This window comes from Oculina patagonica, chromosome 11 (genome assembly GCF_052425735.1).
Source record: "Oculina patagonica isolate OP01 chromosome 11, crgOcupat, whole genome shotgun sequence".
NCBI classification, from domain to species: Eukaryota; Metazoa; Cnidaria; class Anthozoa; order Scleractinia; family Oculinidae; genus Oculina; species Oculina patagonica.
This window is the reverse complement of record NC_135768.1, coordinates 21,835,960-21,854,300: the sequence shown is the minus strand read 5'-3', so window position 1 is coordinate 21,854,300 and position 18,341 is coordinate 21,835,960. Positions and strand designations below refer to the sequence as shown.

The 18,341-nt window shown below is 38.2% G+C and overlaps 2 protein-coding genes across 2 annotated transcripts in view; one reads left to right on the top strand and one right to left on the bottom strand.

Annotated features, from left to right (window-relative positions):
* Nucleotides 1–383: 383 nt before the first annotated feature.
* LOC144629906 (uncharacterized) lies at nucleotides 384–5,774 on the bottom strand. Its single transcript, XM_078488153.1, has 3 exons — nucleotides 5,689–5,774; nucleotides 5,005–5,586; nucleotides 384–817 (listed from the first exon to the last, which is right to left on the bottom strand). Exons 1-3 carry the CDS (start codon nucleotides 5,702–5,704, stop codon nucleotides 528–530), a joined length of 888 nt encoding a protein of 295 aa, XP_078344279.1. The 5' UTR covers nucleotides 5,705–5,774; the 3' UTR covers nucleotides 384–527.
* Nucleotides 5,775–14,498: 8,724 nt separating this feature from the next.
* The window catches only part of LOC144630679 (uncharacterized), a 28,699-nt gene continuing 24,856 nt past the window's right edge, over nucleotides 14,499–18,341 (top strand). The window contains exon 1 of the mRNA XM_078489048.1: nucleotides 14,499–14,761. Within this exon, the coding sequence (XP_078345174.1) occupies nucleotides 14,731–14,761 (31 nt within the window). The 5' untranslated portion in view covers nucleotides 14,499–14,730. The remainder of the gene's footprint in view (nucleotides 14,762–18,341) is intronic.

The following is an 18,341-nucleotide window of genomic DNA, read 5'->3' as shown; positions in this document are numbered from 1 at the left end:
GTCTATCACAACGGTAAACCTTGTGACAAGCTGTACAACCAACAAAGAAACGCTCTTTCACGATATACTATCATTAGAATCTTTTTACCTAAATATCTACAACATAGGGCCTATCGTACCCAGTCCTAAACGTCGTGTTAAGACGATAGATGTCAAGTCAATCCATACTTCTTGAAACGATTGTTTTAGCTGGAAGAACTGTATACACGATAAGGATAATATCCCAAACAAATGCAACCTTCAACTAGAGATAGCCAAAACCTCTGGCAGTCGAGCAAAAGTATTTCTTCGGAGAAAAAATTCCGAATGCAAGTCCTCAACTGCTCAACTAAACAAAATCTGTTTTTCTCGTTTTCGTGGTCTTTACGCAAGCCCGGCAGTTTTCGGGACACTTTTACCTTCCGCGGAGATTCGTTTCAAAATAAATGGTAGGTCTGTGACATACGTGTTAACTGTGTTGCTCGTTATTTAAGACTGGGTACGAGTCGATAAATTTTTAGTTTTAAAATTCTTAGCTCTCATTGTCTTCATTGAATATTAAACTTTGGAAACATTAGTTCAATCCACTCATCCTTGTCAATTTTGCCATCTTTATTGCCATCTACCAGCGCAATATCTTTCGCTGCTCTCTCCAATGTTATATCCTGACCAATGTCCTCACAGAAATCTCTTAGCTCGGCCGCACCAATCAAACCATCTTTATCTAGATCGAGTTCGGCGAATAGCTCTGATAGCGTCTGCTCTTTCGTTCTCATGGCCTCAAATTCTGCCAGGTTAGGTACGAATGTAAACTGGTGCAGGTCTTCGTTTGCCCAATCTAGAGTTAAAAATTGATTTATTAGTTTTGCGCATTCTAATGCTGACCAAGCAAAACTTTCAGAAGGAGTACGCATTGCGCCTGTGAATTTCCCGAACAAAGAAATATTAATAAAAACAAAATTATGCGAGTCCCTTCTCTATCATTCATTTAGTCCCTTAGTGAATAAATATGAACGGGTGAAAGAATGGTGCGCCATCTTTAGACAGGTCTACAGTCTGACTTTTTAAAATTATAGTGTTATCATTGCCATTATTGAGGGCTAACCGTAAACCTGGCAATATTTAGGGTAACTGGAGTGCAAGTCACAGTCAACGTGTCTGCAAGTCTGCAGATGTACAGTCTGTATTTTTCCGGGGGGGGGGGGACAGGGGAGTCTGAATCTCCCGGCTCCCGTACCTTTTGCTCCCGCTTCCCGTACCTTTTACTCTGCCTCCAGCCCCTTTCCGTAGCGGTTCTCTCCTCTTTATCCCATATCCATTGCGAAATATAACGAAATGTTGCGAAATTTTACTCTTTTTCTCCCGGTTCCCGCCACCTTAGGAAATCCGCTTCCCGCCCTCCCTTCTCCCGCTTCCCGTCCCTTTTCTCCCGGGCTCCCGCCCTCCTGTCCCCCTCCACTTTTCCTGTCTGATATAAAAAGACAGCGGTGTATAAGAATAAATGAATGAACCACGGAATTGAATTCGACTCGAAAACTTTTCATACTGCTAACGTAACTTTAGAGAGATCAATCCGTGTAGACATGAGTGCATACGGTTTCTGATTACTTGTCATTACAGCGTAAAAGTTCATAGCTGTGCAAAAACCAATCAGATATACAGAACTCTGTTCGGTCAAAATCTCGAGCGGAGGAGCAGAGGATCGATAAAGCGCAATGATGGATACAGAGGCCTGTTTTCTCAAGTCATTAAGTTATTATTAAGGAGAGAGCGAGCGCGGAAAGCGATGAGCGATAACTCGTAAGGGAACGGGTGAAAGCTGCAAGTGGGTCAGCAACCCTAGTTCGCAAGCGCTTGTGGGATATTGTCTTCACTGCTTGGTATCCGCGCTTTATAAAACTCAAGATGGCGGACGATTTGAATTCAAATGGCTGAATAATTTGCATCTTATCTACCATAGGCTGGATGACGAGGTCCCGTACAATTGCAAGTAAACTGTAAGTGTTTTAAGCTTACTAAAAGCGATTTATTTTTAGTTTCTATTTCCTTGATATAAAAAAATAACGCACGTTTAGGTATTTCTCGTCATCGATCATGTTTATATGACCTGTGTATGCAGTGTATGTGAGTAGCGTTCTTTTGCTATCGGAAGTTGCCTGTCAGAACATAAACTAACTCTTTTGGCTTTTTAATATATTTGATTAGATGATAAAAGCAATTCTAGATCATTTAGTACGTGCCCAGACAGACACAGTCCTTGAACTAGAGTGACCCATATTATATTCTTGTAAGTGTTGTTGGGTTTTGTCTTTTAATATCTGATGAACATTACACGTTTCTTTGCAAAAAGGTTGCTGCAAAATTTGACCTGGCGTATCATACCATGCTATATCTTTTACGTACCCATTTTAATAGTTATACAGTATTAAATTTCATATCATAGCAATTTAGTGACTTGCACTTATGTAATACCATACTGTTCCTAACTAGAATAGCCTGAACATGTAAATATTGCAAGAGAATTTCTAATGAGTTTTTTTTTCTTCTTAAAACTGTTGAATGACTGCTGGTATCTAAATCAATTCCAAAGATGCTTGAAAAGCCCTTGCAATTAAGAATTTCTACAAGAAATACCTGAATGCTTTTCGAATATAAATTCTCTGCCGTGGACAAAAATTACCCCAACTTGATGCTATATAGGCTGTGGAAATTGTGCTCATAAGCTTAACTGGGCAAAGCTTCCCTAAGTATAAATTGCAGAGGAAGTAGTTAAAAGTTTATTGATCACATGATAAAACCTTCTAGAAAGCTTGCTAAAAATACTCCTAGTAAAGATTACAATTTCACTTTTTGAGATCAGCACAAATTGCTCTGTTTATATTTACATACTTGCTTAGCTAATAGCATCTTGAAATGAGCCTTCCTGATAATCTTGTAAAAAAATAGCCACAGAATCACAGAATCTACAGACACTAGTCTTATCTGGAGATGTTACAGATGTAATCTGCACATTCTTAAAATTCTCTAGAAATCATTAAGTAACACTTTAATCCCTAATTCCTTTACTTACAAAGCTCAAAATATTACCTATCAAAAGTGATTACCATGTGTTTCTTCTAGTGCAAGATCTGTGATTTTGATAGTAGGCCAAGACACGTCCCCTTGTCGATGATTTTTTATTTTCTCATCACAATGTCTGCTTTAAAATGTATGATATGGTTAAAAGAAATTAGCTGTTGATCAATCAACCTGTTTTGATCCCATTAACATCCTCTTGCAATTCTCTTGTTTCTAATCGTTTCCTAATAGCCTTTGTTTTTATTTTGCTTCCTTTGTAAGAGGAAGGTTTAAGTCTTAAATACAGGCTCCGTTTTCCAAGATTAGTTTCTCTTGTTCCCAAACGCCTGGTTTGATTGCAAACACGCCAGCTTTATTCGCTTTTCAAAATGAATTTTTGTTGCAAGGGAGTGAATCAAAACAGAAAACGTGCCTATTAGCTGTTGCTTTGTTCTGCGTTTTGCCAAAAATTACATCGCAATCAGTGATAAAGGACTCCACAGACAACTCGACGCCTTATTAGAAAGGGACCACACAAAATTACGGCTCTTACATTAAAGTTTGTCTTTCATGTGCAAATATCCAAACCGAACTGCCAGTTCTTAACCGTTGAAACCACCTGCACTGAAATTAAAGAGACACAAAGCTTTCACTTTCGTCCTAATTAAAAAAGCAATATTTCTTGTCTGCAGGACGCGCTTTCTTTACGTTTTGACTTTTGTACCTTTAGATTGGAAGAAGTGTAACCCGATATTGTTCGATCAATTAACTTGCACTTCTAATTACTTGCAAATTTATTGAGTCAATCGAAACGATGAAAGAACTATAATTCTATGTATGGAAGGCCGTGAAAGTTTCTCATTCGTCTTTTATGCTACAATTCTTTTTCGCCACCGAAAGTCGATATCAATTTTCCGATTTAAGGCCAAAACAAACAATTTAACAGGCAACTGAGATAGTTTACTGTTTCTTTGAATAACTCCCAGTAGGCGATATAGCTAATTACCATTCAAGGAAGCCAGTATTCAAACGGTGACAATATGCACAAAGCGTTTTAGAGGAAGCGAAGTGTAAAAGAAAAAAAAAGCACTAACTTTCAAGAGCGTTTTTAATGCAGCACTTTAATTAATACTACAGCTTTTGTTCACAAGATCTTTCAGTGAATCTGCCACAAAAAAAAATTTAAAGTAGCGGTCTTCTCGTCTGTGTGTGCTTTAATTTAAGTGAATTGTTTACACGACACAAGAAAACGAGCTTATGTAAATTTTGATAATCGTCAACCACATGTGAAGTCTCTAAGAAAACGTTGATAACAAACCTCGTGTCGATAAAACTTGGAATGTTGGCGAGTGTAACCTTTGATATTTCTCCATATCACACGCGATGAAACCGACAATTTCTGATATGGACTTTAGCTGACTCGTTATTCCTTAATAAAGGGAGTTCTTGAGAGCTTATTTGTGTATTAGAAGAACCCTTATTCAACCCTAAGGCAATAACTTTGAACAGCGACTCAGAGTCAAAACAGCGTCGAGAAAGCATGTAAAAATGATTATACAACACATGCACACTCGCAAATAAATTTTAATAATGAAGAATTCAATTTTCGTTTTGTTGATTGAAAATTATCGAGCCCCGGAAGCTATAGACTATAATCACAGTTAGAAATGACATCCGATGGAGTCTCTTAGCGCCATTGCCTTTTATTTTGAATGAAGCTTCGTGAGATGCTTTGCATGGAGTGCACGCGTTTTGTACATTTTTTGCGTGCCATGTCAAACGCCCAAGTGTGCAGAAATTGATCACTTCGCGTGGCTTTAAACGACTTAATCGCAGCTCAATTTATTTCCGAACTGCCGATTACTCTGCCTCGCCTTAAAGCCCCTGAATTAATCAACGAAAACAATCATGAGCTTTGCCATTTTCTGGCGTAATAAAATACCGATAGAAAATATTTCACACTCTTACCTTGTGCTTCGCCATCGGGTGAATTTTTGACCCTATCGACTGCCTCCTGTCTGACATCTTCCGGGATAGCCTTGTCCTCGAACAGGGCTAAAAGTTCTTTCCTATCCTTAACATTTTCAATCAGCCAGTCTAGCGAATTGTATCGCAAATTCGACTTGGATTTGTGCATGAATTTTAGCACAAAAGGAGTGTCCTTGGGATGTTTCAGATAATCGGCTAGTGACATGAAAGCTCGGAGGGCTACCATGCCATTTTGTGAGGTCGAAATGTTCTTAAGTAATTCCAAAATCTCCTCGGAATCTTTACCCTGTAATTTCAACCCTGCGACGCCGGTAGCTGCAGCCAGAACGTAGTACAATTGCTTTTCTTCTCTTAATCCTTTTAAAAGCCATTTCAGTCGCTTATCTTCGGGCATGATGTGAGGGAAGTGAAGTAAATTCGACACCATTTGATGTTCCGAGTCCCAGTTGTATTCCAAAATGTTCTGTATCATATCTTTCTCGTACGCCTCTAGCTGAGCATATTCGATTTTCTTGGACAACCGATTCGCTTCGTCTAGATCGTCCTCGTTCAGAAAGAGCCCTAAAGAAATCCACAGAAATGGTGTTTAATCAATTAGCGAGCGATAATTGAATCAATGTAATGGTAAAAAGAGATAGAATATTATTACACTCCGAATCTTACCTAATGAACTAGCCATGTTTCGGAACTGACTTCAGACGCGCTTGTTTTGGTACAATAATATCCCAAGCACTTGATCTTGAAACTTTGAATTGTTCGCGCCGCCAATATCGGGTGAAAACACTCACATTTCTGACACTCAATTGAGCGTGGACGGCAAGAGCTGTAAAATTACACACGTCGATTGTTTGAGTAGAAGTCTGGCTGAGTCGTGTTGATTTTTCACAGCAAAACACTTCAGTTCTGAACAGGATCTTTTGGGGCGATTTTCTCGGGTGTAGCGCGAGTAATTTTGCGTGATCGAAGCACAGATCGGATCGTAGCAAACACCGAAGACAGCTCGCTATTCGCAAAGATCTTGAAACATGAGCCGGTCGAGTGTTTGTGTTGACTGGGAATTCAATGTCTGCTCAGCCCAGGGGGCTGGGGGCTGGGGCTTTGATTAAGGAAGGGCCGATATTCGATACCAAATATTCGATACACCGATATTTTGACAATTTTGAAAAGGTATCGATACTTTCGAAAAAAAAAATCGTACTTTCGATACGTTTTCGATACTGCACACGTGACCTGTGCCTGCGGTCTTCTGGTCAGCACCTGAGGTTAAAAAAAATGCAATTTTGCTCAAACAAATTAATATTGATGTTCTTGTCAATATTTGAATTTTTCTTGCCTTGACTTGATGCCACAAATTGCTTATGCAACAGTGAAACAAAAAGACCAAAAATCAACATTCTTGGCTAACATTTATAATGTCAGAACTGTCCTTTCTATGGTCAGACAAATCACATGACAAACCAATGACTTCAGGAGGGAAATGGCGTCACAATATCGATATCGATATCGAGAAAAAAGGCAAATATCGTATCGATATCGTATCGTTTTGAAAATCCTGTATCGGCCCATCCTTAGCTTTGATTGAAGTCACAAGCTGTCGATAACATCCGGGAACGTAACCTTGTGTCTGTCACACTCCACTAGAGTTTACTCGAGTATCGATCGAGTATAGTGCACGCACAGTAAATAAATACCGATATCAGGTTCTTATTTCGATCATATATCCATCACCCAGGACTGAAATGCTCTCAAAATTTGGCAAAATCAGTGTTATTAGCTGAGAAAATATCGAGTCACGGAAAATAAATTCACTAAAAGTCTAATTAATCTTGCGCACTCGTTTCTAAATTGTACTGCAATGACCAATGGGAATGACAGTTGAATTTGCGATTTTAATTTAAAGCGTCTAGACAAAACTTTATTAAAAAGCAGATTACAGATGGTTTTTGTTCGGGTTTTCCTGGCTTTAGATTTTGAATAAACTATTATTATTAGGAACAATACCAGTATCATTAAAGGAAAAAAAGGAAATTATTTTTTAAGGCAACATCTGGAATGAAAACGACAGATTTTTTGAAGGTTCGTGGAATATGGCTGGTATAAAATTAAAGCAAATATGAATTCGAAGGTGAAAGGAAATTTCTTCTCATTAAAATGCGATTCTGTCTAATTTGTGTGTGTGGGTTGGTTCATAATTTTTTGTAAGGCTAATAAATTCGAGGCAGAATCCACTTGCTCGACTTTTGACACGAAAAAAAAAACAACAACAATGTTTGGATTAGTTTTAGTTGGGGTGTTTTTGCGAAAATTTAAAATTTTGCGCAATTTCCAAGGTGTTTCTCTGTTAAAATATTTGAGTAAACCATTTGTATATTAATTGCCAAGTTTTTCTTCCTTCAATGGTTAATCATTTTCCATAATTACTAGGCGTCGGATAAAGGATTCGGCTAGAAAAACAAATTATGTAAATCGAAGCAGTGCCATAAAAATTGCCAAAAGAAAAAGAAAACAATCTTTTAACCTTGTTGGAAAGTTGAATAGAAAGTTTGCCCATGAAACCTTTATTAACATAAAATTTTGAATTATTTTTTTAGATCGATCGATCCTCTCTTCTAGAAATGAACTATACATTTGATGCGGGTAAAAACTTAACGTTGATATGTTATCTAGCTAGTCTATGCAAAAAAGCAATTAGCTAGAGCCAAAAAAGGACCATTTTTAAACTAAATCCAAAATCGTAAAGCAGCTTAGTCGGATTACTACGCAAAAATAATTTGTATACTTGCCTGGGCTAATAAAAGTGAAAATGTATTAAATTTAATTTTTTTCATCACTTCTTCTAAAACACTTTTTGAATATTTTGGCAAATTTGAAACCGATTCAATGTAGAGAGGCACGCGCTCACTTGTAGGATTTCCTTGAAATTGCGTCGTGCAGAAATTTTACGATTCACATCGATTCAATGTAATAAGCTTGGTGGTCTAAGTCACGCAAAACAATTTTTCGGCCTATTTAGTGAGTTATTTCCGGTTGTCGGCGCCTGTTTCAGTTGTGCAATTCCTACACTTACTTGTTCTGGAAAAAAAACAAACCGTTATTAAAATGACTCAAGTGGGGTCTCTAGTTTTTCTGGCAGTCTGGCAAGGTAGTTTACTAATACAGTGGGTGCTTACCATCTGTAAGAAAAATCCGGTTGGTGTGACCGTTGCATAATGGTAAGCGATTTTCCGAATATAACGACCAACCGGATGAGATTTCGCTTACCATTATTCTACCAGGCGTTCCTTTCCGCTCATTCTATCTAGCGCGAAATTCAGTGTTGTTTTCTGTCGATATAGCTGAATATTTTGAGGAAGAAAACAAACTTTTTGACGAAGAAGTTGGGCTGATGCTGTTTACTGCCGTCAGCTGTTCCATGAGACGCGATTTAAACAAAATACAAGGTTATTTTAAGGTTAACTGTTCCCACCTACGCACCGAGTGAATTTCGCAGTCGAGTGACAATTGCATCTATGCCAACTCTCCCGGATTATCCGCCCCGGGAGTCTCCCGAATACAGGCCGAATCAGTCCCGGTCTCCCGTACGGGTCGTCAAATCTCCCGGATACGAAGGAAAGTTCTTAAAAATGCGTGGTTTAACGCTTATTTTGGCCAAATCTGGGAGAAAAATTTTAAATATTTGACGCATTTTTGTGGATGACTCGGTGAAGCTCTATTTTTTGTGCTGTTTTGGAGGTTGAGAAGAGGTATCTTCTCGCAAAATTGGTGGTCTCCCGGATCTCGATTTTTTTAGGTTCGAGCTTGATCCTGTCCGAGTGTCCTGAGAAAAAAATATTAACACATTTCCAACGTGGAATACCAGAGGCAGGCAGCTTATTTCTCCTGTTAAACAAGTGCTGACATTTCTATGGTCGAAGTGAACATACGCGTTCTGTATCGGTGTGAAGACGCCATATTGTAAACATGTGAAAAACCGCGCGGAGGTCCTCAAAAGGGCCTGGAAACGGAAGATTTGTTCAAATGGTAAGAAAATTTCCGTCGTTTCGTTCCAACCGGAATAAAAGGACTACCTCAAAACGTATTCCACAATTTTCGAACGGAATTTCCGGAAAATTGCTGTTCCATTTGACTTTCAACCGAAATTTCTGTTTTTTTGGCTAAATGGTAAGCACCCAGTACCTCTCAACCAAATAGTATAAATGGGCACCTGTGGATCGCCAAGGCAATTTAACACAATGTTAAACAGTATTATATGGCTACAATAGTACGCGCGCTCTGATTGGCTGCTGAGCGGGCATTATTTTCTTGTAATGACCGGGCATTATGAAAATTTTTCTCGGCTCGACGGTTTTTTGAGTTCTGAGTAAAAGCTACTAGCGAGGGGGCAAAAACAACAAAAAATGCCGACAAAATATAACTAACTTTTCAATAACTGAAAGAAAAATATAAGCATACCGATACTTCTTTAGTATGAGCGACAAAGAGAGCCACAGAGAGCGAGTTTTACCTCCAGTGTTTTTTCCCTTGATTATACTCTTTTTCTGAATAGTGCTTAAAGGCCATATAATAAATAACTTATTAACCTCGTCCGTTCGGTCATTACAGGGGAATCTCAGACCTCGACCTTGATGTATTGACCTCGCTGTCGCTCGGTCAATACATCAAGGCCTCGGTCTGAGATTCCCCTGTAATGACCTCACTCTCGGTTAATAAGTAGTATGTATTCTCAGATGGACTAACATCCAGCTACAAATAACAGTCGGACATCGGACACTGACAGACCACAATTTGCCAATGTCCGATTTAGGATGTTAGGGTGGGTGGGGAGAGGGGGAGCTGGAATAGCAATACAACCGTGGAATGCCAGTGCTTTGAGATCTTGAAACTTGCGTAGCACTAGCTGTATTAAGTGTTCTTGCCACTGATAAAATTGCACCCAGGACGCCAACCATCCGAATGTAAAAAAGCAAGCAAAATGTAAAGTAAAGCCTTTTGGAAGCCTAGTGGCTTTTTTAATAGGCCGACCATAAACTTGTAATTAGTGTACACATTGTAGGGATTTGTAAGACGATGTATGTGATGCGAATAGTTGTCAAAAGATAACTGCATACAAGGCACTGTACAATAACTAACAGGGGGGTCAGTGCCCGTTGCAAATAAGTCCAATAAAGCTTGAAATAAATCAGGCCATGCCTTACTCCTTGCGGAACGATGTAACAGGTGAGCGGCCACCCTGGGTCAGGTTAAAATGGCCACTGTAGAGAGCTTTTAGTTATAACAAAAAGTATGGAAACTCTTGTCCGCTGGGAAGAGGTTGTCATTAGTGGAGTTTCGACTGTAATTCTCACCCACCCCCTCCCCTCCCCTCCCCCGTTACTGACACAAAAAACGTTCAACGCCCTCTCCTTCACAAACTCATCAGAGAAAATCACATTTTCGGGAAGAATGTTGCGTCCACGCACCACGAAGATAGGCTGTTGACAACCGCAAGAGAACTGGAGGCCGGCGCAAAACACGAGGGAGTGAGGGCGGGGAGCGAGAAAAATCGCCCCGCTCATCCTTCCCTTACCCTTACCCCCTTGTGCTTTGCGTTCCCCCGTGTAACCTGCTCGCTTCGCTAGCTGTTATTTTTGCTTTCCTTTGCGCTGTAAAATTAGAGAGGCTATGCGCAGTCTAGCACGAAGACATTTCATTACATACAACTGCAAGGTCACTTTTCACAATAGTGCATTGGATCGTTCTTTACCCTGCTTCCGGACAAAAGAACTATCATGCATCAGCCCTTACATTCCGCTGGCTAAAGGAGAATACTCATGCACCAAATGTGTGACGAAGCTGTGACTCGATGAGTCACTTGCACTAATATATAGATTTAGGCAAGCCTAAAAGCGAAGCTCCCATTAATTAATTAATTAATTTATTTTTTGCTGGAGTAACAATGTTTTCATTTTGATAAATATGCGGTCAAAGCTTTAATGCATACGCTGGCCCATAGGTGCAAGATAAATATAAATCCATCATAATCTCGAGGCAGAACAACTAATGGCCTAAAAATTAATTAAGAGTTTATTTTCTCCTTTCTAAAGAATAGAAAATAGTTTTACGATCTACTTATTGTTTTGCTTTAATACAACTCATGGCCAAAAAAAATTAAGAGTTTATTCTCTGCTTTCTAAGAACAGAAAATAGTTTTACGATCCTTTTATCGTTTTGCTTTATACAAAATGACGTCAATATATTTTATAGGCATATTCCCGTCTTACTTTTCTTTCCTATATTTGTCTTAACATCGGCGCACTGAAATGGGTTGCTCAGTCACGTACGCAAATTTAAAACTTATCTTTTATTTCTTACCGTGTGCAAAGTTTAAACAAATTTAAACGTACACTAAATCATCTCTATTCACTGTAGTTATTCAGTGTAAAAGTGGGCTACACTAAAGCAAAATAATTGTTTGAACTACTCGCGCTTTGAACTATACTCGTTTCACCTCGCGCTCGAGCTAGACTGGGTATAAACATGTTTTTCATAGCAAGTTTAGTATAAATAAATTTATTTTGTTCGAGCTTTTTGCTTTGTCGTCGTTTAGCACTTCGAATAACGTCACTTATACTGTATGAATTTCTTCCGCCGAGAAAATGTAAGGCTAAAAGTCGGAATAAACTCACAGCAATAAGAAATAAACTCTCAAGGCAAAGGACAAGGATTCGACTTTATTGACGGCCAAAGAAAATCAACTTACGGCAATATACTAGTTATTCAAAATAAGAATAGTTTTAAGCAACGCCAAAAGCAGCTTGCAGCTCTTCAACAATGAAAAATATATAGATACTCAGCTTTTTGCTTAAATGTCCCTCCAAAAATGCTTGAAAAATTGTAGGGAAAAAGTTTTCCTCCAAAAACGCTTGAAAAATGCAGAAAGAAAGGTTTCCCAAACCGTTTCTTCATCTAAACACTCTAGACTGCTGTAGTTTTATACGTGACATATCGGTTGTGTATCTGCGGGGAGCCGCGGAAAGTGCGCGAAAAACGAAGCCTCGTTTCGGTTTAAGACCTTTTAAAAATCCCGGATGACTATGGCCGCCATGTTGCACGACGTACGTCGTACGCGCCCGCGAACCGTGCCGCTAGCCATGATGACCATGGAAACTCAATTACATGGTTCTGTTAATTTTCTGTGGGTATGGGGCTCTGCTCTGCGGCCCTTCGGGCCGCTGGGAGCTCCGCTATGATTTCACCAATGTTTAGTCCTTGCTGTTTCAAATACGGTTTGAGCTGCCAAACCGGTCCCACCCCTAACCTCTCCCCTTAGTGTAATAACGATTTTGCACATGCCCCGTCCCCTCCCTGCGAAGTGCTTTGTTTATAAATCCGATAGCCTTGACTTTCACATCGGAGGGTGGCGAGCCTGCTACTATCCTGTAGCACAGGGTAGTAACACAGAATGGTATCCTGTGTTCAAGACGAGCGGCACCACGCCCAAAAAGCAAACAAACGAATAAGTAAAACAAACATACTCTGTCCCTTATAGTTTTGCCAACTTATGTCAAGACGTCTTCGCTCTGTTCGTTCCATTTTGCTGCGTCGACGCGTTTACACAGTTTGTTCGGAGGTTTTCTGCTTTGCTTTTCCTTGTAAAATTTGCCTTCAGAGCCCTAATGCAGTTATAATTTGATCAGTGCTTGCTTCCACAACTCATGAGTGATCATTCTCGTCCCCATAGCCCTTTCGTTTCTCTTAGCCGGCTTGGCACGTAAGTCCTAGAATCTAGGACTGGAAATCCTGTGTCCCCAGAGCCCTTCGTTTTCTCGTGCCAAGGCCCAGCCGGCCAAGAGAAACGAAAAGGCTATGGGGACGAGAATGATGAGTGATGTACAACAACGAACGTACGGGATCTCGGATAATCTCGCGAACCTCTCGGGCTCTTCGGCTTGTGACGGAATTGTTCGGAAAAAGAGCGACGCTGGATAGTGTCCCGCTTTTTTTTTACGATTTAGCTTTGCTGTGTTTCGGTGAGCGCGTTGGGATAATTAAAGTACTAATCATTACCTGACGTTTCTATTAAGACTTTTCTTTCTCGAAATCTAGACTTCGAATTTTCTCAACAAATTCCGTGTTAAATTTCTACTCGTTTCGCGCTTTGTTTATGCTCTACTTGCCAAAAGCTGGATAATAGATGCTCTTATACATTTGTCGGCTTTCAATTGACCACTTTCAGTAGACAATAGGGATATATTGCTTCGCGCCGAAACAATACGGCTAACAAGCACTTTCAGTTAAGTCATTTGTTTATAATCACTTGAGTGAAACGAAGTCTAAGATCGCATTTTTTTTCACCAACAAGGCAAGGGCATTAGAAAACCCACTATATTGAGGTCGATTGAGGTCCCATAAACGGTCATCAATTTTCTTTTAAATGTCTTTGCAGTATTTTCTAGTGTGTTTAGGTGCCTCGTATCTAGAGAACTTCATAACATGCCCCAAGGCGGTTCTTTTCAATGATTTGATGTCTCGCTGCGTTTCGTGGCGATGATTCAAGAGTCATTCCCTGTTGGATATTTTGAAGCTTGTAAATATTACACCGAAATCTTCTGCAAATTATCTGTTCACGAAACAGTCCTAAACTCCAAATATATAATGGCGGTATTTCTAAAGCACAAAAACTTGAAAATTCAGCAAGGGCAGGTCATATCATGATGTTTCCATTAACAATATTTTTGTTCGTACAATATTTTGACACTTGCATTTACATAACATTAACGTGGAATTGTACGCGCTGTTTAACATAACATCTGCCCTGGCTAATTTGATTGGTTGCTTCGTGTACTTGTATAAATTTCTAAGAATTTTGGCCTAGGGGTCATAATTGCCCTGAAAGATTTTTAGCTAAGTCGCTCGTTGCTCCTAATATTATTCCCTCTAGTTTTCAGAGTAAAACATGGCAAGTTTTAAGATTTTTGTTTATTAACGCAGTTAATTGAACACATACACAAAAACTTCATTTTGGATATTGGTTTTATGTAATTAATCGCAAAAATAACAGTTTGGATCGATCGCGAAGAGATATCTGCCCCGTGTGATCAATATACACCTTAAAGTTTTTTTTATCGCTGTATAAACGAAGTTTAATTAAAATTTAAAAATGTCTGTTTGAATTACGTTTTCTTGTTTCATTTATGATTTATCTGTTTATCGTTGATACAACTCGCATATTTTTTTTTTTCTAAAATAGAATACCAGTTGACATTCGAACCGTCTTTCATCTTTAATATTTTATTTCTACCCCTAAGGTCATTACGAATGTATCGAGCAAGGTGTTAAACGCCACGACTTTGTAAGATTTGCAACTGATGTTTTCAATTCAAGGGAAAAGAAAAGAGCTGATTTTCAACATTGTCACGTTCATCACGCCACGCTGAATACATCACGCACATTTCACGCTTCATTAAACCCGCGACCCAGGGAGTCGAAAGTCACTCGGTTTCTGTCTGTTCTAGAACGAGTGATCTGTAAACTCCTCGCCTGTTTGTCCGTAGACAAGCAGATTTTCTCTTTTGTTGATGCGCTGTGTACGCCCCTCAACGTAATGACAAAACGCTCTTGGATCAGGAAATGCGACGGTACTTACCACAGATGACAAAAAGGTTTTCAAAAGCTAGGATTATGTTCTGTAGATGTGATTAGAGTGCAGTATTCATCGCGCAGGAAATGGCTGCGAAGAGGCGGGATTTGTCGTTTGGTAGGTAGTTTATTTCTCGCCCTTTCTTGTCAACTTTTAAATGACCTACACGGATATTTTACAACCGCTAATAGTAACGTTAGAATGGATCGAAATAAACACTTTAATTTAGCTAAAAAAATGGCCAACGCGTTAAATGTCATTGACTTTATCATTAGTCCTTCAATTCGATTTGTAAAATTAAGCTTATAATTTCACGGGCCTTCGGTTATTGCTCTGCAATGTGGTCTTGTATGCGTTTCGTATATCGTCTTCTAACTATTCACAGCAGAAAGCCGTAATGTTTAGATGTTTGTAGTTAGTTCGACTAATTGAGCGGTTAGTTTGAGGCACAACCTTTTAGCATTTGAAAGATAAGCTCTCCCTGAGCTTATCCATCATAAAGTTCTCTCAAACAATCTGCTTATGACCTTAGATTTTCGCTAAGTTGTTGCAGATTTTCACCTAGTTTCAATTTAGCGACGGAGAAATGCTATCAAGTTTACATGTATGTTTTATTGTTACTACTAATTTATTCATGCAGGTTACACTCTCGATAAGAAAAAGACAAAATGCAAACAAGACATAAAATGCATACCCTTCATGTAAATAAGATTTCTCACTTCTTGAAGAAATCTTTTTATTAAAACAGTTTTGTTATCGAAGCTTTTTACAAATCGTGATCGCCTATATAATGCATCAGACAACTTCATTACATCGAGCAGAACTAAAAATCTCATACCTTATTTATGAATTTGTACAGCGCGTTGAAGATCATTATGAAGCAATTAATTATTTAACAATTAATTGTCCCGCGGGTAAAATGTAAGTCATGCGATTTCTAGTTTAAATTCCTTGTTAAGTTCGGACTTGTTCGACGGATCAAGTATCAAATACAGATAACAGATCAACAGAGTATGTTGTTTACATTTAGAATAATAGATATTGCTCAACCATTGTTTAAAGTTTCAAAAGGAAGTAAAATAGGAAAATATGCCAATTAGCAGAGAGCACTGTTTTTATCTGTCAGATTCTCACGATCAAAATAATTTATTTTGGCATCTTGAATTAAAGCAGGAAAAAACTAAATTTCTGCTAAGGCAATAAGAAATTCAGAAAATTTAATTCAGATGCCAGTATGGACTAAGCTTTTATTTTTGGCTTGATGATGTTTGTCTGAAAAATATAAAGATCCTCAATATGGATAAAATTTGTTTGATTTTATTGGTATGCTCATCAAGAAAAATGTTCATTTTATTTTATTTTTTTTTTTTTCGAACGGATTAGTAAAACAAGGGACTAATTTATGCTAAAAAACATCAAAGCTCTAGGTAATAATAACCTTGAACAGAAACAAGGATGATTAAATATTTTGGAAGATAAAATAAATGCAGTTGCTGAAATTAAATGGGTTAGATTTTAAAAGGTTAAGCTGAGTATTATAGGGATCTAACATTGAAGAGAGGAATGTTGGATGCCACCAAAAAAGTATGTTTTTTAAAAATGTTTATTGAATTTCTTATTATTTATTATTATTATAATTATTATTTATTTATTTATTTACTTATTTTGTTTATTTTATTTTTCATAGTCACACATATTTTAATTATGTAAAAATTGGTTCATGATCAAAAAGTTGCCAGGCATATTTCTTTTCTTGGACCTTCTGTATTTGGTAGGATAAATATTTTATTTGGTAATGGCTCACTTCAATTCTAAAAAAAGATAATATAAATTTCCGTATAGCTTTTTATGACTGTAGATATCGATGGGAGAGCGTGGCCTAAGGAAAGCTGCAGAAATGCTGGCCATATACTTTTAAGTACTTCAATTCTGGCGCTGTTCTGCTGGCTTCGGCAGACACTTTCGTCACTGCCCTTTCCACCCGGTGATTCTGTGCAATCTGGTCCAAAGATACTGCTGGGAGTAACTATTTTTTGGACTAACATTCTCAACCAATCCCAGTGAGTATATTAACGGTATCCTGTTTATTTTATAAATACAGAATACTTAATCTTGTAAGAATTAAATATTGCAAGTACATGTAAAATAATTTTATTGTGACTAGAGACCAACAAATACTTGTACTTGAATGCGACAGTGTATCATTGAAGTACATAAGTATTTATTAAATGTAGGTAATTTTAATGATGAATTTTTCCGGCATACTGCTGCCTCAAGTGAAGCTACATGACACAACTTGGTTCTATAGTTCAGTTGGTGTTGAATTCTCCATTTAACATTCCTTGGTGCTGTAATCTCTTGTCAACAACATAAAGATCTGATTTGGTGCAAATGCAGATTTTGTTTTTATCAGCTAAATTTATATAAATCTGTCTTCAGCATGCCATTATGACCTTCAGGATAGTTGCCAGAGACAGTATTTTTTTCACTGTTTGCACCTCAAACTGAAAGGTTTGCGATTATTAGAGGGAGGCATTTGTGGGGGATGTATTTGATAGAAAGCAATGGGATTAGGATTTATATATCGACCTTTAAGTCAATACCTGATACATTTGTAATGTTATCTGCAAATGCAGTTTTCTTGCATGGCAGTTGGCAAACAGTTATAGGATTGTAGATTGTATGTATTAAGTTACAGTAACAATTGAGCAAAGCAGTTGCTGAACCACAATCATGTAATATCTGTTGTTAGTGATACATTTTGCTAAGCCTTAGAGAGCCCTTATATAAGAAACAAATGGAGGAAACTGCAAATTATATATTAACTTAATTTATTTAGCAAATCGCTCACAAATATTATAACAGCAATGTTCACTCAACCTAGCTAGAGACTGGATTCATCATTATTCATAAAATAACTGATGAAAGACATGGTCATGTTCATCTCCAAAATGTTGCATTCTATACATACTTGGCTATATAATTTCCCACAAAAAAGGCTTGCCCTTTGGTCAAACTGATTATAGCCATGACCAAGGATCTTGTAACCAAAAATATCAGCTTTCACAGCTGGATTAAAGTTTACAAGTTATGTAACACAGTTTTGCAATTAGTCATTCTATGCATACATGGCTGTTTAATTTGATGATTCATGAAAATTATAAGCAAAAAGTTCAATAGATTATTCATATTGTAAACAAGGAGGTCCCCCCAAAAAAAAAACCCCCCCCCCCCCCCCCCGGAAAAAAAACCCGAATAAGCCCCCCGAAACCGGCCGAACCCCCCCAAAAACCCAAAAAAATATAAGAGAAAACCCAGGGGTATAACCGAATTTTACGATGTACACTTATGTACAAACAATTTTGATTTTTTTGCAGTATGACATTGGGATAAGTAGACCTGTAGGTACATGTTCAAATGTACATGTTATTTATTCATTAACACCAAGGCAGGGCATTAATAAGATTTTAAGTACCGGTAGGCAGGCTAATTTAGCCAGGATTTAAAAAGTGAGAGTCCAAAATTATTTTTGTAAGGCCTGACTTTGTCCCCGGCCCATAGGAGGGCCTGAGGAGCATGCAAGGTGTTTTTCTGCAGTTGCGAGCGCAAAGGTATCTAAAGATTTCCAAATTTGCTGAAAAACCCCTCTGTATACAGTTTAATAATTTTCTCTGAAAAATGGCTGTCCATAGGACTC

Coding starts and splice junctions, on each gene's coding strand:
- LOC144629906 (XM_078488153.1), bottom strand. Junction 818..5,004: donor ACCCGATGGCGAAGCACAAG/GTAAGAGTGTGA, acceptor TTTTAACTCTAG/ATTGGGCAAACGAAGACCTG.